At 37.5% G+C, this 19205-nt stretch overlaps 4 protein-coding genes across 8 annotated transcripts; 2 read left to right on the top strand and 2 right to left on the bottom strand.

Moving 5' to 3' along the window:
• Positions 1 to 123: 123 nt before the first annotated feature.
• On the bottom strand, positions 124 to 3397 carry LOC111780931 (protein SLOW GREEN 1, chloroplastic-like). Its single transcript, XM_023661293.1, has 2 exons — positions 2237 to 3397; positions 124 to 381 (listed from the first exon to the last, which is right to left on the bottom strand). Exon 1 carries the CDS (start codon positions 3329 to 3331, stop codon positions 2261 to 2263), a length of 1071 nt encoding a protein of 356 aa, XP_023517061.1. The 5' UTR covers positions 3332 to 3397; the 3' UTR covers positions 124 to 381; positions 2237 to 2260.
• Positions 3398 to 3720: 323 nt separating this feature from the next.
• LOC111781985 lies at positions 3721 to 4681 on the bottom strand. The gene is made up of 3 exons (XM_023662739.1): positions 4587 to 4681; positions 4400 to 4505; positions 3721 to 4311 (listed from the first exon to the last, which is right to left on the bottom strand). The coding sequence occupies exons 1-3, from the start codon at positions 4620 to 4622 to the stop codon at positions 4154 to 4156; spliced, it is 300 nt and encodes a 99-aa protein (XP_023518507.1). The 5' UTR covers positions 4623 to 4681; the 3' UTR covers positions 3721 to 4153.
• A 3211-nt stretch (positions 4682 to 7892) lies between these two features.
• On the top strand, positions 7893 to 15229 carry LOC111781601 (diaminopimelate epimerase, chloroplastic-like). Of its 5 annotated transcripts, none has more exons than XR_002813004.1 (10): positions 7893 to 8214; positions 8490 to 8657; positions 8750 to 8820; positions 9071 to 9128; positions 9336 to 9515; positions 10255 to 10339; positions 10515 to 10574; positions 10673 to 10746; positions 12232 to 13793; positions 14685 to 15229. XR_002813004.1 is itself a non-coding variant. In XM_023662287.1 (9 exons), exons 1-9 carry the CDS (start codon positions 7936 to 7938, stop codon positions 14802 to 14804), a joined length of 1095 nt encoding a protein of 364 aa, XP_023518055.1. In that variant the 5' UTR covers positions 7893 to 7935; the 3' UTR covers positions 14805 to 15190. The 5 variants fall into 5 exon arrangements, 3 of the variants coding, with proteins under 3 accessions (XP_023518055.1, XP_023518056.1, XP_023518057.1); XR_002813003.1 differs by lacking the exon at positions 14685 to 15229 and adding an exon at positions 13943 to 14423; XM_023662287.1 differs by lacking the exon at positions 12232 to 13793 and having other exon boundaries at positions 14685 to 15190.
• Positions 15230 to 17833: 2604 nt separating this feature from the next.
• On the top strand, positions 17834 to 18878 carry LOC111781498 (zinc finger protein ZAT11-like). The gene has a single exon (XM_023662130.1). It carries the CDS (start codon positions 17958 to 17960, stop codon positions 18441 to 18443), a length of 486 nt encoding a protein of 161 aa, XP_023517898.1. The 5' UTR covers positions 17834 to 17957; the 3' UTR covers positions 18444 to 18878.
• Positions 18879 to 19205: the final 327 nt, after the last annotated feature.

Genomic DNA, 19205 nt, shown 5'->3' with positions numbered 1-19205 from the left:
GGAGAGAGGAACAAACCATTCCTTATAAGGGTGCGGGAACCTTTCTCTAATAGATGCGTTTTAAAACCATGAGACTGACGGCGGTATGTAACAGGCCAAAGCGGACACTATATGCTAGCGGTGGGCTTGAACGGTTACATTTACACTTTATAGTTCTAACTTTACATCAGGCTTAATCTTCTCAAGAGCATCGCGATGCTTACTTGAACATAGCTCAACTAGTCGAGGGTAAAGAATTGAGTACCTACCTTGACATGTTATAGACCAAAAACGAAAAGAAGATAGTCATCAAAGGCAATCCTACATGGATCTGGACTGGGTGTTAGACCTTAAAATCCAAAACTAAGGCATAGTTCTGAAGGTTCCTCCAGTGAGCCACGCCTGATATAAAGCAAACACAAATGTAATGAATACACTACTTTAAAGCATTTATCAACAAAATGGATCTTCAAGAACAGGCTTTGTTTCATCCAAATAAATACTTCTGGACTGTTCTTTTATAAATGCAGCATACTATTTGATTATATTGTATATACTGCCCGACAAATATAAAGTTCATATGATCAATATGATATCATTTCTAAGTATGTCTATAAGCATACCCGAAAGCCTCAATTAATCCCATAAATGAAAAAACTATCACCTACCTAATCTAACAACGATTAGATTTCAAAGATCACAATGCTTTTATCATATATATTAGATGAACACGACTCTACACAATGGTATGATATTGTCCACTTTGAGCATAAGCTCTCATGACTTCGCTTTTGGCTTCCCCAAAAGGCCTACCAATGGAGATAGTATTCCTTGATTATAAACCTATGATCATTCCCTAAATTAGTCGATGTGGAACTTTATCAAGTCGCCATCGCAATTTGAATTCATAATCTTGAGACATTTGGATTTACAACTTGCTCTCTTTGACCTATTCACTAGACCAACTTATGAGGTTAAAAAAGCAGTGGCGAGTGCTTGATTACCATAAAAAACGATATCTATGGTAATCAAGCGCTAGCCCACTACTCTGGCAGGGAGACCATTCACAAGCCTAATTCCAGCTCCAAGAGAAATCAGAGATTTCAATTTTTGTAGTACAACTAATTTGAGTGAGGATTCGAACCTTCAACTTGAGTAGGAGGAGTTGATGTAACGGTCCAAGCTCACCGCCAGCAGATATTGTCTCTTTGGATTTTCTTTTTCGGACTTTTCCTTAAGGTTTTTAAAACACGTCTCCTAGGGGTAGGTTTCCACACCCTTAGAAAGAATGCTTCGTTTTCCTCCCCAACCGATGTGGGATCTCACAATCCACCCCCTTTTGAGGCCATGTGTCCTTGCTGGCACTCATTCCATTCTCTGATCGATGTGGACCACCCAATCCACCCCCCTTTACGGCCTAGCATCCTTGTTGGCATATCACCTCGTGCCCACCTCCTTCAGAGCTCAGTCTGGTACATCGCCCAGTGTCTGGCTCTGATACCATTAATAACAACTCAAGCCCACCGCTAACAGATATTGTCCTTTTTGGGCTTTTCCTTTCGGATTTTCCCTCAAGGTTTTGAAAACGCGTCTACTAGTGAGAGGTTTACACACCCTTATAAAGAAGGCTTCATTCTCCTCCCCAACCGATGTGAGAACTCATGGTTGATGTCTTGACTATTAAGTATGATGTCTTCACTATTAAGCTATGCACATGTTCGCCCATATAAGACCACCAGAGTAATTTGAATCCAAGAACTTAAAGAACTCCCTCAAACATCCCAAGGGCTGACTGAGGGCAAATGGCATCAAAATTTGAGCATAAGCCATCTTAGATTACAACTTATCCCCTTAACTACTACATACTGATTTACTAATCTCCTACCCCACCCCAAAATTCTAAGAATCCATACCCTACAAGGCATCTTACAAATGATCCCTTTTAACTAATAGAGCACTAATCCCCAGATTCTTTAATATGTCAAAGAAAGCTTCAACAATCTTGATGCATGTTCATAGAAAGAATCTTTGTATGAAGAAATGAAAGAAACTCAGTTTCAGTGAGACTTTCAGGCATGCTGAACATAAGTATAATCAGTATTCCCCACAGGAGACTCGACTGAAAAATTCAGATTATCATAAAACTTAGGCGAACTTTAGATATAAAACACCACCTTAATGAATGCCAAACCACTAAATAACTAACAAAAATGGATCTATTCATAACAGCAGAGAAAAGTGAGGAGAAGATTCATACAGAAGCAGCAGACCAGCACTCATCTCAGCTCTTCAAACCAGCTCCTTCCTTCTCTAATTTCTGACCAAAAAGCTTCGTTGCAAACACGTTTTCATCAAAGTACTCTCTGTAAGGATGATTCTTTGGAACAAGTCTCCTGAATTTCTCAAATTGTTTCTCAGCCTCCTCATTCTTCCTTAACAGAGAGTATATGATCCCCTGACACAGATATGGCCTAAAATCCCTTGGCTCTTCCCTCACAAGTTCTTGATAAGCTTTCAATGCATCAAAATAACTCCCTTCCATTACCTTAATTTGTGCTATCAAGAGCTTGAAATCCCTGATATCTGATTTCTTATTCTGCTTCTTACATTTCTCCATTGCCTGTTCGATCCTTTTAGCAACGCCCTTCAATGAATTGTCATTCAATTGCTCCGAAACCATTGCAAGGCCATGATAGGCCTCAACACGTAATGGGTCTTCCATTAAAATCTCCTCGAATTCACTTTTCGCCAATTCGAGCTCCCCCATATAGCTATGGAAATTGGCTCTCAACAACGGCAACTCAAGTTCATTGGGCTCAATTTCAATCAAACGGTTTAGGGCTTCAATTGCTTCAGGCAATTTACCTGATTTTACATTCTCCTCAACGAGGGATCGAAGAGCTTCAACATCATTCGAATTATCCATCGGTTGCTCTTCCACAACGTTCTCATTTTCCTCATATGGATTCGATTCTTCAATAGACTCCGTCATTTCCGGCGCCACAGGAGCAGCAACGACAACAGCGCGCCGATGGTCGAAGCGAAGGAAGAAGAATGCAGCAGCGGCGACGGAGATGCAAGCGGTTCTGAGAAATCCAGAGAGAAGACCGTCATTCGTAGTCTCTGAAATTGAAGGCTTAGCGTTTCGAGAGGTTTCGTCGGAGGTCGACGGAGAGGACGAGGCTTTAACAGACAATGACCTGAAAGACAAAGGAGAACGAAGCCGAAACGGCGGAGGAGACAGGAAGAAGAGAGAAGAAGAGGGATAGGAGAACGACGGAAGACGGCGGCTGAAGGATAGATGTTGTTGAGAAGGAAGAGGACGGTGGTGAAATGTAGCAAGACCCTCCATGGCCGTAACCTCTGAGCGTTGCTGTGTGAAGAACCGGCGATTTTCAGGTCAATCTCGAGCCCGGAGGTTTGGAAGGCTTAGTTCTTTTTGCAAAAAGGCCCAAATTATAGTCCATCCCTATTTGGGCTTTAAGCCCATACCAATTTTTCATAAGAGCTTTGCCAAAATAAGCAAATTCTAACCAACCTTTAACTAATTCTATTTATTGGTTTTTTTTATTTTTTATTATCCACCTATATTTTCAAAGTCAATTTATTTATTTTTGTATTTGTATTACAGTTGGTATCAGAGCTACACTAGACTAGACGGTGTGCCACTGAGTACGTGGGCTCCTAAGAAAGTAGATTGAGAGATCTTACATCAGTTGAAGAGGGGGAACGAAGCATTCCTCATAAGAATCTAGAAACTTCTCCTTAATATATGTGTTTTAAAATCATGATGGTGACGACGACATGTAACAAATTAAACCTGACGATATCTACTAGGGGTTCTCTAAAACTAAATTATAAAGCTGATAATATCTGATATTAATTACAAATTACAAAGGAAGAAAAAACAAAAAAGAAATTCCACTTATTAAATTATATACTGCCACGTGTCACCTCTCATGAAGTCCCAATCAGCAAGCGACACCAATACATTCTTAAAAAGTTGCAGAACCACGTCACGTGTAGCCACGTGTCAGCCAACCAGCCAAAATATTAGTATCTTAAAATATCTTCATCCCCCCGTCTAAGTCGCCACTCGCGCTGTTCTATCTGCCTACGATCCCATAAGAACGACGTCGTACGTCGACGCTACTCCGCCGACCTGTCTAGTCACCTAGCGACCCAACGGCGTCGTATCGCCCAAACCCAGCAAGTTGAAACCCGACGTGTCGGACGAAGAGTTCCCTTCCAACTTCCTCGTAGTAACGTCACGTCGTTTCTTCTCATACGCTTCGAAGAACTCCTTGTTCTCCTTCTCCAGTTCACTCCACACTGCACAACATATTACAAAATCCTCAAAAAAAAAAAAATAATAATAATAATAAAAGAGTTGAAGTCCGTGCATGTCACGTGAACGAACCGGTGGAAGTGATGACCGGTTCGATATTTGCATGTTTGGACAGAGCTTCCATGCACTCTTCCTTGGACATGTTGAAAAGAATGCATATTTCGATCAAGTGGTGCACCTACACCGTAACAATCATAGACCCTCATCACAAATTTAATGAAATAATTGAAAAAAAAAATAAAGAAAATAAAAAGATTACCATGTGGATGTATGAAGCTGAGGGGTCGTCTTCCATGGAGGCTGTTTGGATGGAGAGAAAATGAGAGAAAGTGAAAGGGAAAATGTGTGAGAAAATGTTGTGAGATGAGAAAGTTGAGGGAAAGTATTTATATATATATATAATAAACTTTTTTATTTATTTATAAAATTTAACAACGTACTAAAAATAAAATAAAAATATGTGAACAAAATTACATTTTAACCTTAAAAAAAAAAAAAAAAAGGACGATTTGATTGAAGTTGCCCAGGTGGGGGACCACTGCCCACGTGGGAGGAGGGTGAGGATTGGTGGGGAGAGGATTAGAAGAGATTGGTGGGAACCAAAATCTTACATTGCGTTTGTCGCTTACGTGTCCTTGTTCAAAGTCCACGTGACATGTGGGGCCGGATTGGTCCGAATCGGGTCCCACAAAGCCCTTTAGGTGTAGGCCCCACTTTCTAGCCGACCCCGATTGATCTCACCGTGGATTTTGCGGTGCCGTTCAAACTGCCAGCTCTGCCAACAGTCCGATCCGACGATCCTCCGCCGTTCTTTTCATGTGGGATCACGGATCTCCACTTGATTCATTTTCTAAGATATATATATATATCATTATCGTATAAAAAAATATTATAATTTTTAATTAATTATATATATATATAAATTAATTTTTAGTAAAATAAAAAAAGAATATTTTAAAATTATCATAACTTTATCTACCTTTATCTAATTTAAAAAAACTAATTTCTAATATTTCTAATGAACTTTGATTTTTAAAAAATCAAAGGAATATGAAACCGAAACCTAATTTGATAAATATTTAGTTTTTAAAAATTGAACGTAAATATAAATGTTAGACCCACAAACTTGTACACTTTTCGTTTGTCATTGTCTTTATTGACGTAATAATTTATTAAATTTAAAATTTTTAAAAAGTCCCCACAAAATATGAGGCACATAATCCAAAGTCGTTGGATTTCATTGCCAATTTTCTACCATTATTTTTCTCCTCGTGTTTTTATAATATACAGTTCGAATTTTATAATTTAAAAGATAATTGTTTAAAATTATTATAAATATTAAAAAAATCCATGAGACAAATAATCTAAAATGACTAAATATTAATAATGTGTTACGACTCATAAATATATGAGATTTTAATTTTATAAGGTATTAATTTATACTAAATTAACAAAATTAGTATATATTTAATTTAACAAATCAATAATCATTTAAGATAGTATTTACCTAATTTGTTTTCAATTTTTTTTTTTTTATTAAACGAACCTCAACTCTTATTACCTAAATTTTATTTAATTTGATAGATAAAGCTAACTTAACGAATTGATTCAAACCCAGAGCGGGTTAGAAGGATGAATCACTGTTAGATCAAACTTAAAATCTATGATGATCACTTAGATCCCAAGACGATTCTCTCCAAAATTAGCTTCTCATAACTAATTCAATGAATCGATTTTAACATGAAACCAAATTTGAAATAAACATAACACCCAAAAGGTTTTAAACAAGATTTTTGTATTCGATCATGATTTTAAACTTAATATTACAAGTCTTTAAATAGGCCAAAATCATACAAATGATCGTTCGATTCGTATCAAGAATTATTTTACTCGTAAACAATCCTTTCCCGAACAAATTGAAAAATAAAATTAATTTTGGATGCAGAGAGTTCAAAATTTAAATTGCCAGCTTCTCTAGAACTCAATTTTTAATTCTAATTTTAACCGTTGGGGGCCAAAATGGACACAACTATTAAAATATAAAAATCAAACATATAATCTAAACTTACAGTTTATTATATGTTTTAATTTATAATTTTTTTTAAATTAATTAACTATAAAATACTTACCAAGTAAGCGGTAAACATTAAATATTCTTAATTTTTTCAAAAATTTGATTGGATTATAACTCTATTTTTAGGTTGGTTGGGTTTCCGTGAATTGAACCAAATTTTTTATTTTTAAAAAATTCAATTCAACAAACTAAAAAAAAATCTATCTAACTAGTTTGAGTCGTTCAGTTATCAAATCATATGAATATTGTTATGGAAAACTTGCTTGGATTACAAATTTTATGAGATCATAAACTTGAGCTACGTTATAATTTTTATCATTTTTTCAATTTCTACTTAATCTTTATCATTTCGACGTTTTGTATAAAAGCTAATAAGCAAGTTGTTATCGAACACATCAAGCTCTCCTGAATAGGGTGTACATGGTCCGGGTTGGAGGATTTTTTTGACTTAACCCAAAAGTTTGGGTTGGTTGAATTGGTAACCCAACCTAACCTGAAACTTTTCACAACCCAACCCTCTATTTTCGGGTTTGGCCCGGGTTGGGTTACCATTTTTTTTTTAAAGTTTTATTTATCCACAATTTATAATTATTTCCTGAAAATTATAATTATTCGGATACCATATGAGAAAATATATTAAAAATTCACATACAAACACAAATCAATATATAATTATTGACAAAAAAAAAATTCAATAAAAAAACAACAACGAGCAAAAATGGTATAAAATGTGTGAATAACTCAAAATATAAAGAGAATAATAATTAAAAAATAAATATTTGCTAGGCGTGGAATCCGGGCGTAACCCATTAATACAAAAAACTTCTTAATATATTTTATATATTTTTGTTTGGCTCGGGTCAACCCATGAACCCGAAACCGAACCAATTCAGTTCGGGTTCAGAAAAAATGGACCCAACCCTACCCGAAATGCTAATCCAACCCAACCCAACCCTTATAGTTCGGGTTGGGTTGGTCCGAGTTGTCGGGTTATCGGGTTGATGTACACCCCTACTCCTGAGAACGTAACAGCACAAAGTACAAAAATTCTCCCTATCTCAATTGATTCTAAATCAGAGTATCTCATATAGCACAGCGAAAGAAGTAGATTACTTTGCTAAGTATGTCTAATAAAACTAACGCTGTATTGTCATAGCGACCCTTTTGACTAAACTCGGTGGCTATTGCATTCCACGAAACGATGTGGCGCTCGAGCATTTCGACGAACACGTGGAGAGCATCTTGAATCCTCTCCATTTCATATGGCTTCTTGACATCATCGAAAGCTCTTTGAGCTTACTCAAGGACACCCAATTTGAAGTGCAAAACTTAACCTCCAACGGTTTAGCAGGCTACCAATATTTGGGCCGACAATTTTTAAAGCCCAAATCGAGTCTTATTAAATTTTGGGCCTATCCGTTTTGTACGGCCCAACTGAAATTCTCAACGACGACTACTTTTCCCCGTTGCACATCCACCACAGCCACAGCACAACACTCCGGTTTGTCTGTTGCTTTGCTTCGGCTTTACAGCCATGGCCATGGCCGCCTCCATTTCTCTTCCACTTACCTCTCCATCTCCACGCTCTCTCGCCTCAATTCCTTCTCTCCGATCGTCTTTTTGCTCCACTCTTCAACTGGATTCCATAGGAAAGAATTCTGCTCGGAGAAGAAGCCCAAGGCTCTCTGTATCCGTGGCTTCCGCTGGCCTTCATGTTACGGAGAAAGCGTCGTCGTTGTCTTTTCTGGAACGGAGAGAGAGTGGCTTCCTTCACTTTGTTAAGTACCACGGTCTTGGCAATGACTTCATCTTGGTAATGATTCTCTGAGTTTACTGTTAGACATGCTTTTTTGTTTTTATCCTGAAATTGGCAGTAGATGCATGTTGTTATCCATTTTATCTGTTGGAAATCGGAAATCGGAACTTGGTATCTGCTTCCAAGTGATGTTAATCATGGAAAACGATATGGAATTTTAATAAGAAACTAATTGGCAAATTTGTTCGATTGGAAATAGTTGAATTCACTCTCGGCTAATGAATCTGCATTTGGTTCTTAATCTGATATTGATTGGAAGTGAGCTTGAATAGGTTGATAATAGGGACTCCTCGGAGCCTAGGATCACTCCGGAGCAAGCTGTGAAGTTATGTGATCGGAACTTTGGGATCGGTGCTGACGGAGTTATCTTTGCTATGCCAGGCGTTAATGGTACTGATTATACCATGAGGATATTCAATTCCGACGGTAGTGAACCGGAGGTAGTTGCGTTTTCAGAAATAATTGTCTGTTATTGTTGTGTCACTATCAATTACGTCTGAGTTTGAGCTTTTTTCCCGCTTATATCATACAGATGTGTGGTAATGGAGTAAGATGCTTTGCCAGATTTATCGCGGAGCTTGAGAATTTACAGGGAAGGCACAGGTATGGTTTTGCTATTGTTTTATCTTGCTGAATTACAACGTTGGATTGTTCTTTCAAGACACGTTTCCGGCATTAATATTTCAAAGATGAACATTTGCCTTATATTCCTGATTCGGGGCTTTGAAACCTGTTTTCTTTTGAAGTTGATATACAACTAATTAAATTATGATGGCTTAGATTTTATATTCATGTTTATGTACGTATTAGAATTTCTGATGGAGATCACGGTTTTCTGTTCATACTCTCGCAGTTTCACTGTTCATACTGGAGCTGGTCTTATTATTCCAGAACTTCAGGATGATGGACAGGTATAGTTTGATTATGTTCATTTCATTCGGATATGCTAATCTGGCTTAAGAATAGTTTGTTTTACTTGTTTGATGAAAAATGTTCTAATTACAATCAACTTCTGTTTTAATTTAGAAGGTTAGGCGCATCTTCACCATTTTTTTCATTGCGAAATGCATCTGTGCTTTTACGATTCAGTGTCGATCCTAACGGACATGTAAATTCAGGTAAAAGTAGACATGGGTGAACCAATTCTTAAAGCATCAGATGTGCCTACTCGATTGGCACCAAATGCAGATGAATCTGTTGTAAAGTCAGACATAGAAGTAGATGGAGTAACATGGAGTGTGACCTGTGTCAGTATGGGAAACCCCCATTGTGTAACTTTTGGCAACAAAATTGACCAGGTATTTATATGGAAGTACATTTTGCGACATTCCATTCAATCTTTTAAAGTTTCTTAAAGTTTCCAAGGTGGATTACTATGACTTGCCCATTTTTTGTTTTTCTATTCTCTTACTTAAATGTAATCACCTAGCAAGTTATATCTTGTGTATGTGGTGTATGTTGAGGATTGTTGGGAGATGAGTCGAGTCCCACATCGGCTAATTAAGGGGTTGATCATAGGTTTATAAGTAAGGAATATATCTCCATTTGTACGAGACCTTTTGGGAAAAGCAAAACCATGAGAGCTTATGCTCAAAGTGGATAATATCATACTATTATGGAGATCCGTGGTTCCTAACAGTGGAGTGGATTATATACGATAGGCTACACTCTAACATTAAGTAAGAATTTTTTTGAGAACTTTGCAGGATCCATGAGTACATAAATTGCATTTGTCATAATGTAGTTGATGGATCGAGATGTCTTCACATTGTAATGTTAACTGTTAGAGCATTTGTGAACAAAGGAATACATTTAAATGAAGAAACAATACTAAGCCATGTGGAAAACTCTGGTGATGGCTAAGCTTCCTCGACATTTAAATCTTTTCTTTCTTCCTTTGACCTAAAATTGCTTACAGCAGTTTAAACTATGTTCTGAGGGTAATGCAACTTTGTAGACTTGAGTATAGTCGTTTTGTTGGGTACAACTTTACCGTTCATTTACTATTTGGGCTTATTCTAGCATGGTCATGAACAGAATCTGCAGGTGGATGACATAAATTTAGCTGCAATTGGTCCAAAATTTGAGCATCATGAGATGTTTCCAGCACGAACAAATACAGGTTGGTTTCTTGACAAGTTTGGATTTTCAGCTTTTTCTGGTTGAGATATAAGCAAATGTGTTTCTTTTTTTCTAACCACTTAAGCGGTCTTCCCGTCCCTTTCTATGTACTTTTATGTTCACTGAGATGCACTTTTTTACACTGCTCATACTGCTTTTCTTCATGTCCACGACAGAATTTGTGCAAGTCTTCTCCAAATCACACCTTAAAATGCGTGTTTGGGAGCGTGGGGCAGGTTCGGATTCAACATAATTTAAGACAAATTAACGTTGTAAGCATACAAATAGTGAACATAACAAAACCTGCCGGCTATACTTCTCTGTGACACTACAGGTGCGACACTTGCTTGTGGAACCGGAGCCTGTGCAGTCGTTGTTGCAGCAGTGCTTGAGGGTCGTGCTGGGCGGGTAAGCAGACCATATTTAGTTTTCAAATACAACAGCAATAATATAATATAGTTTCATCCAAAAAAAACACCTCACATGTAATAGTCTAAACCCACCGCTAGTAGATATTGTCATTTTTGGATTTTTCCTTCCGGACTTCCCCTCAAGGTTTTAAAATCGTCTGCTAGAGAGAGGTTTCGACACCCTTATAAAAAGTATTTTGTTCCCCTCTCCAACCGACGTGGGATCTCACAATCCATCCCTTTTGGGGCCCAACGTCCTTGCTGGCACTCGTTTCTCTCTCCAATCGATATGGGACCCTCCCAATCCACCTTCTTAGGGGCTCAGCGTCCTCGCTAGCACACCGCCTGGTGTCTACCTCCCTTCGGGATTCAGCCTCCTTGTTGGCACATTGCCTGGTGTCTGGCTCTGATACAATTTCTAATATCCCAAGCCCATCGCTAGCGAGATATTGTCTTTTTTGGGCTTTCCCTTTCAGTCTTCTCGTCAAGGCTCTAAAATGCATTTGCTAGCAAGAGGTTTCCATAACCCTTCTAAAAAGTGTTTTGTTCCCCTCTCCAACCAACGTGGAATCTCACCTCACAACTTGGTTATATATGTTGGAAAAAAGGGATATAGGAATAGACAGGAATAGATGAGAATAGATAGAAGCTACAGTGCTTTATTAATGTCTACTGATTATTAATGTCTACTGACTTAATACTCAAAGGTTACACAATTTCAGTATTTATAGCTTATACACTGGACCAGAAATAGTAAATCATCGAAATCTAGAAAAATTCAAATCTACTAACAATCTCCTAAAATCTACTAAAATCTTGGTAGTTTGAATATTTGAATCATATCTCAACTACTTTGAATCATATCTTCATTTTGAATACTTTGAATCATATCTCAACACTCCCCCTTGATTCAAAGTTGCAGATGTAAGTACAAAACTTTTCTTTTGATAAGGCCTTCGTAAGTATGTCTGCTTTTTAACCCATACAATGTCTGTCTCAGCCTGCATACCTTTATTTCTTTGTCTTCCTCTATGAATCCCTCTGGCGGTGTTACATAAACCTCTTCTTGTAAATCTCCATAAAACTTTTCGTTTGGTAGGTCAACCATATCCCATGTTCCATCTTTCTTAACGGACTGCATCTCTACTGCCATGGCTTTCTTCCCGTCTTCTTTTTCAGTTGCTTCTTCATAATTCATAGGGTCTGAAATAGTAAGAGCAAATGTTCGGTGATGCTGAAGATGATGAATTTGACACACTTTGTGTTGCAGTGGATGCACTGGGAGATGCACTGGAGTTGACCCTTGTCTCTTCATTTGGGGAAACTTCAACTGTAATCTGCTGCTCCTGTTCTTTACTCCAATCCCAACTCATGTTTTCATTAAATATTACATCCCTTCTAACTAAAATCTTTTCACTAACGGGGTTGTATAATTTATATACCTTTGATTGAGTACAATAGCCAATGAAAATGCATTTTTCAGATTTTCATCTAGCTTTTGACGAGTTTGAGGGTGTTTCAAAGCATAAGCAACACAACCAAAGATTCGTAAATGACTTACAGATGGTTTCCTTCCATGCCATGCTTCATAAGGAGTTCGATTCATAACTGCCTGTTGGTGAGATGTTTAATAGATAAACAGATGTTGCTACGGCTTCTGCCCAAAATTGGTTTGGAAGTCTCCTTGCTTGTAACATACTTCTTGTCATCTCCACAATAGTTCGATTTTTTCGTTCAGCGATTCCATTTTGTTCTGGAGTGTAGGGAGCTGTTAATTCCCTTTGGATGCTCTCTTCTTCACAAAATAGATTGAACTCTTTAGATATGAACTCGCCACCTCTGTCTGTGCGAAGAACTTTAATGTGACAGCCAGTTTGGTTCTCTACCATAGCTTTAAAAATCTGGAACTTCTGAAAAGTTTCTGACTTATGTTGTAGGAAGTAAACCCAGCTCATGCGACTATAATCATCAATGAATAGTAAAAAATATATACTCCCACCTAAGGACTTCGTTTGCATTGACCCACATAAATCAACATGAATTAGTTCTAGATATTGTGAAGCTCTTTTAGCTTTTCCAGCAGGAAAGGACTTCCTAGTCTGCTTGCCATAAATGCATCATTCAAATAAATTTGTTGAGTCAATTCTTGGTAATCCGAAAACCATACCTTTATCCCTGAGTATTTTCAGGTCGGTTCATATGAAGATGTCCATATCTAAGATGCCATAATGTTGAGTCATCTTTCATGCTAGCAGTAAGAGCAATTTGAACTTTATGGCCTGATTTCTTATGTGTAATGACACATGTGTTATCATCAAATAGAACTGAATGTCCTCTTGTCATCAATTGTCCAACACTCAATAAATTGTACCCTAAATCAGGTACAAACATTATCTAATTGTTTTATCTTACCATGACTATTTTCGACTTTCACCGTACATTTTCCTTCAACTTGCATCTCTTCTGTATTTCCAAGTTGCACCTTAATCTTTTGCGTCTCATCAAGCTCTTTGAATAAGGATTTGGTGTCTGTCATATAGTTCGAGCATTCGCTATCAACAAACCATAAGTCACATTTTTTCGGATTAGTATCCATGCACGCCACAAACAGCTTTTCTTCTTCTTCATTCTCTGTTGCAAAATTCATTCGTTGATTTTTATACCAACAATCAGATTTTGTGTGACCATACCTTCTACAATGGTAACATTGTATGACATTCCTTTGTTCATTGAATTGTCTCTGTCCATCACTTCTCCACCTGTTATCACGACCACCATGGAAGTTGCGAAATCCTCCTCTTCCACGACTTCTACCTGCTAAATGAATATTTTCTCTTTCGTTATTGGTTGTCTCCTTCACTTGTAGTGCCTTTTCTTCGTTTCTTTCTGATGCTCTATTGATTCTTGCCTCATGAGCCTGAAGCGAGCCCATCAGTTCATCAATGGAGAGTATGGATAGATCCTTAGCTTCTTCTATGGCGGCCACCACATGGTCAAACTTTGGAGTCAAGCTTCTCAACACCTTTGCAACAATTGTTTCCATAGGTATGCATCTGACTGACTATTGCCATTGATCTTGACAAAAAATCAGTAATTGATTCGTCATTCGTCAAGAGTAGAGTTTCAAAATCACGTCTTAGATATTGCAATTTTACTGTCATGACCTTTGAATCTCCTAGAAACTTCTTCTGTAGAATTGACCATGCCTGCTTTGATGTGGTTGCTGCTGCAATTCGTGAAAAGATAGTCTCATGAACTGCTTGCTGAATAATGAATAGAGCCTTGGCATCGTTTTTCTTGGTTTCTCTTAGTCTCTCCTTTTCTTCTATTGTGGGTTCTAATACATCAACAAACTCGTGCTCCACCAAGTCCCATAGCTCCAGTGATCTGAGCAAGGTCTTCATCTTGATGCTCCACCACTCATATTTCTCACCATTAAAGATTGGGTGCAGAGGAAGAAAAACCAGCTACTGCCATTTTTGTTTTGTGAAAGAAAATAATCACTCGCCCTCTTGTGGAACGAATTTGGCTCTGATACCAAAATTGTTGGAAAAAAGGGATATAGGAATAGACAGGAATAGATGAGAATAGATAGAAGCTACAGTGCTTTATTAATGTCTACTGATTATTAATGTCTACTGACTTAATACTCAAAGGTTACACAATTTCAGTATTTATAGCTTATACACTGGACCAGAAATAGTAAATCATCGAAATCTAGAAAAATTCAAATCTACTAACAATCTCCTAAAATCTACTAAAATCTTGGTAGTTTGAATATTTGAATCATATCTCAACTACTTTGAATCATATCTTCATTTTGAATACTTTGAATCATATCTCAACAATATAGACAGAAAAAACAAAAGGTTATAAAATTTCAATCCTCTCGTCCCTTTAAATTTCCTAACGTTGGATTCAAATATCTCGACGCAGAATTGCACCGTTGATCTACCTGGAGGACCATTACAGATAGAGTGGAATGAGCAAAACAACCACGTATACATGACTGGACCAGCGGAAGTAGCGTTCTATGGATCGGTTCCCCTACAATAAATATCAACTTTTGCTGGTTCTTGATGCCTATCACCGCCACAAAGTATGAGCACAAAGCAATCGTCAAATTTTGGCTCCTTCAGCTCATCTCTTGCGATGATTGATAGGTACCATTCAACCAAAGTATGCACACATTATCTGTTCATTATGAATTCTAGCCGATTGTTGGGTGGAGAGGGAAGATTAATGAAATTAGGCTCTTCTAACTTGATTGAAAGCTATATTGTTTGATTAGTCTCTTTGAATTTAACATATTCCTAGTCCACTATTTGCTCGTGTTCGAATGCAAAGAGTTCTATGGTAGCCTTAAGAATATGTCAATAACGTAACAAACTATGTTCATATTGACTACTCAATTATTATGTTGATTATGTTGAGCATGGGAAGATTCGAAACTGATTTGGCCTCTTAGTTGAGGGGTATGACAATTACCGTTGAGCTATTTTTACTTTCGTTCTAACGTAATTAGTTAAAACGTATATTTTATTGTCGTATCTTCCCTCGGCAAATAGTTGTATTGTATCTGTGTATCGTTTTAGACTGATTGTGTTTTTCAAAGATGGATCAACTAATTCCTCAGCTGAGATGAATATATAATATTTTTGATATGTTTCTTGGATGCTTCCCATCTTTGATCAGCTAGCTTTATGCAAGTCAATGCTTGAACAATTGCCACCACCCACATTCAAAAGCTCAAAAGTGATTAGAAGTGATTGAGCCTTCTCAGGTGCTTCAGTTTTGGGCCCTCTTGAGACTACATTTTGACCTGCTTTCAATAGCATCTATTTCGTGAACTCATTAATAATTTTACAGTTCATTGAAAGCATATGAAAAATCAAAATTGTATCGATTTTTATCTTAAGCTTTTAATTTCATCAAGTTTATAGGAAGGATAATGTAACGACCTAGATCCACCGTTAGCCGATATTGTACTCTTTGGACTTCCCTTTTAGGCTTCTCCTTCAGGCTTTAAATCTGCTAGGGGAAGGTTTCTATTGCTAGGGGAAGGTTTCTATTGCTAGGGGAAGGTTTCTACACCATTATAAAGGGTCTTTTATTCTACTTCTGAACTAACATTGGACATCCCTTTGGGGCCAGCATTCTCGATGACACTCGTTCCTTTATCCAATTGATGTGGGACCGCTACCAAATTCACCCTCCTTTGGAGTCCAGTGTCCTTACTGGCACACCGCCTCGTGTCTACCCCCTTTGGGGAATAGCGAGAAGGCTGACACATCGTCTGGTGTCTGGCTCTGATACCATTTGTAACAACCCAGATCCACTACTAGCAGATATTGTCCTTTTTAGACTTTCCCTTTCCCGATCCACCACTAGCATATATTGTCCTTTTTAGACTTTCCTCCTTTCCCTTTCCAGATCCACCACTAGCATATATTGTCCTTTTTAGACTTTCCTCCTTTTTAACTTTCCCTTTCCAGATCTACCACTAGCATATATTGTTCTTTTTAGACTTTCCCTTTCCAGATCCACCCCTTAGCAGATATTATCCTCTTTAGACTTTCCCTTTCGGGCTTCCCCTCAAGGCTTTAAAACACGTATGTTAGGATTTCCACACCCTCATAAAAGGTCTTTTGTTCTCCTCCCCAACCAATGTCGGACATCACAGATAATTATTTTTTCCTTACATTATACCATGTGGTTTTCATAGCATGAAAACGATCGAGTACTCCTCGGTTGTAAGTTGGGGTTAGTCGCCTCGATTTCGGTAAATTGTATACGTTAATATGAATATTAAAATTTTAGATTACTAAGATTTGCAAATGATGATTTGGTAAAGTAGAAAGAAATTGTTGCAACAAATTTGAATGTTGATTCTTACATAAACACATGCTTTGAAAGATCATCCCACTTGAGAAGGTGGTTCCACCTTCTTCATTAAAATAAAAATAAGATAATTGATGGAGTTTTATTAAAATAAAAAATAATCACATATTTATTATACTTCACGTGTGAATTAAAATTCTGATTATTTTATATATTCCAAAATATCATTTGGCAGTGCCTTCTGAAACTCATTCACTTAGAATAATTAATCTTTAAAAAATTAAAAAATTAAAAAATTAAAAAATTAAAAAATTAAACAAATTGAGGAAAATTCAGAAGTCAAATGGATTGTACTAAACCGTTGCCATTTTCAGCTCGCCATAACTGACTCACTCATTTCTACACACATTCATTCATATTACGTCATCTTTTTAAATTATTGGATAAGGATTGTTTTCAAAACAATAACTCTTTTCAAAAACAATTTTTGTCTAGAGTCGTGAGTTCCATTTAAGGTCAACCGTTGAGGTTGGAACCATGAGCAGACTGCTGGAAAGTCGGAGGGAGGTGAGGATGACGTCAAGTCATCATGCCCCTTATTATGCCTTGGGCAACACGTGTGCTACCACGGTCGGAACAAAGGGTTGGAGTCCCAGTAAGCTCACCCCAAGATGAGTGCTCTTCTATTCCAACTTTTTCAGAGTCTCCGATAACACAATCGAGACAACGATGGGTTCTTTGCCCCCACAGAGATAACGTAACAAAAATTTTAAGAATTTAAGAGAAAGGTCACGTCGAGATGTTTATCATCACGATAAGTGTCAAGTTGTTCACAAGGACCAACTTGATTCTCTTCCAGTCCTAAATGAGGGAATCCTAAGAGAGCCGCCCACTCCAACTACCATACATATACCATCGATATTAGATTTGACTAACGGCTCATAAACATATATAAATCTTTAAATCTTAAAAATCCAATTAAAAAAAAAAAGTGTTTTTATATATATTTAGATTTATAATTTAGAAAATAAAGGTGGAAATATATTTATAATCTTAATTTTAAATAAATAAAAAAAGCAAATAATTTTAAAAAAATAGTGTCCTTTTTCAATCACATGATCATATAGGACATAGTCCACCTTTTCCAAGCAAATTCCAGCAGCCAAAATAATAATTTAAAAAAAAAAAAAAAAAAAACATGAACAGCTTTGACTTTTCTTTAGTCAAACCAAACCAAACCCAGCTCAGAAATTCACCCTTTAAATACTTGCATCAATTTACAAGAATTAAATCTTAAATTCGCCATTTTCAAGTTCCCAATTCAAAACAGAGCTCTAAAAATCTTCATTCTTTCAAGCTCTTATTCACATGGCGGCTAAGAGAATCCGACAAGAATTTGAAGCCTCCGACATCGCCAAATCTTTAATGCTTCTTTCTCAGACATCCAACTCCAAAATTCCCGGACAAAACGCCGCCGTTTTCCAGTGCAAAACCTGCAACCGCCTCTTCTCTTCGTTTCAGGCTCTCGGCGGCCACCGTGCCAGCCACAAACGCCCACGAACGGCGGCTGACGAGCCCAAGGATGCGGCGGAATCAAAGAAAATGCACGAGTGTGGGCTGTGCGGGCAGGTGTTCTCTACCGGGCAGGCTCTCGGCGGGCATATGCGGCGCCACCGGATGACGACGACGAACGGAGGTGGGTTTTCGGTGGTGCCGGCGGTGGAGAAGATTCCGGTGCTGAACAGGTCCGGGAGTATGGGAGTTAAGTGCTTGGATCTTAATTTGACGCCATTGGAGAACGACTTGAAGCTGTTATTTGGAAAAATGGCTCCAAGAGTTGATCTTGTTCTTTGATTCTAAGTTCTTATGTTTCTAAATTGTTTGATTTTTTTTTTATTTATTTATAATAATTACTCCTAGATTATTTTAAATTCTTTCCTAAGAAAATTTGGGTTTCTTCTCGTTTTTGCTTTCGATCCATATTTCCCTCTCGTTCTCGCTCCGTTTTCATCCTTTCCCTCGATATCTCTTTCGTTGAAAAAAAGGTTGATATCCCATAGCTCTACTTCAGATCTAAAGAAATTTTCAACTCGGATAAAAATTTCTGAATACCGACAATGGAGGGTCGTCAGAGGAAGCGTCGAAGAAGAGAGGGCGAGGAGAGAGTTGTCGAGGCCATCGTGGGTCGGATTCGGATTTTGAATCCTGGACATGTGACTAGACAATCACGTCATTTCATAACACGGTATCTGTTTTAACCTTTTAAATTGAACATGTAAGTACTCTATATAGAATGACTTATTCAACTCGGGTTTGTGTTTATCTCAATCATTTGATTACGATCTTCCCTTTAGCAACATTCATCGTCATCTTGTCCAAAACGAATCAAACAGTGAAAATTCATCGTCAACTTTCCATAAATTACATCTTTCTTAGCAACCCACCAACAAAAAAAACCCTCTCGATCTCGCTCTAGCTCCATCTTTTCCCTCGACATCTCTTTCTTCATCAATAAACGTCATGGACAATATTAAAAAGGTAGAGATCCCACGACTCTATTTCAAATCTAAAGAAAATTTCAGCTCTGAACAAAATTTCTAGATCCCAACAATGGAA

The sequence above is a fragment of the Cucurbita pepo genome, chromosome LG19, assembly GCF_002806865.2.
Source record: "Cucurbita pepo subsp. pepo cultivar mu-cu-16 chromosome LG19, ASM280686v2, whole genome shotgun sequence".
Taxonomy (NCBI): Eukaryota; Viridiplantae; Streptophyta; class Magnoliopsida; order Cucurbitales; family Cucurbitaceae; genus Cucurbita; species Cucurbita pepo.
This window is presented reverse-complemented; position numbering and strand designations above follow the sequence as displayed.

What these genes read in the sequence shown, in the direction of transcription:
- LOC111780931 (XM_023661293.1), bottom strand. Translation starts at nt 3,331, where the DNA reads ATGGAGGGTCTTGCTACATTTCACCACCGTCCTCTTCCTTCTCAACAA.
- LOC111781498 (XM_023662130.1), top strand. Translation starts at nt 17,958, where the DNA reads ATGGCGGCTAAGAGAATCCGACAAGAATTTGAAGCCTCCGACATCGCC.
- LOC111781985 (XM_023662739.1), bottom strand. Translation starts at nt 4,622, where the DNA reads ATGGAAGACGACCCCTCAGCTTCATACATCCACATG. An exon ending in CAGCTTCATACATCCACATG is followed by an intron (nt 4,506 to 4,586) that starts GTAATCTTTTTA and finishes GTTACGGTGTAG; the next exon opens with GTGCACCACTTGATCGAAAT. An exon ending in ACCGGTCATCACTTCCACCG is followed by an intron (nt 4,312 to 4,399) that starts GTTCGTTCACGT and finishes TATGTTGTGCAG; the next exon opens with TGTGGAGTGAACTGGAGAAG.
- LOC111781601 (XM_023662287.1), top strand. Translation starts at nt 7,936, where the DNA reads ATGGCCATGGCCGCCTCCATTTCTCTTCCACTTACCTCTCCATCTCCA. An exon ending in TCCAGCACGAACAAATACAG is followed by an intron (nt 10,340 to 10,514) that starts GTTGGTTTCTTG and finishes TGTCCACGACAG; the next exon opens with AATTTGTGCAAGTCTTCTCC. An exon ending in TGTTTGGGAGCGTGGGGCAG is followed by an intron (nt 10,575 to 10,672) that starts GTTCGGATTCAA and finishes GTGACACTACAG; the next exon opens with GTGCGACACTTGCTTGTGGA.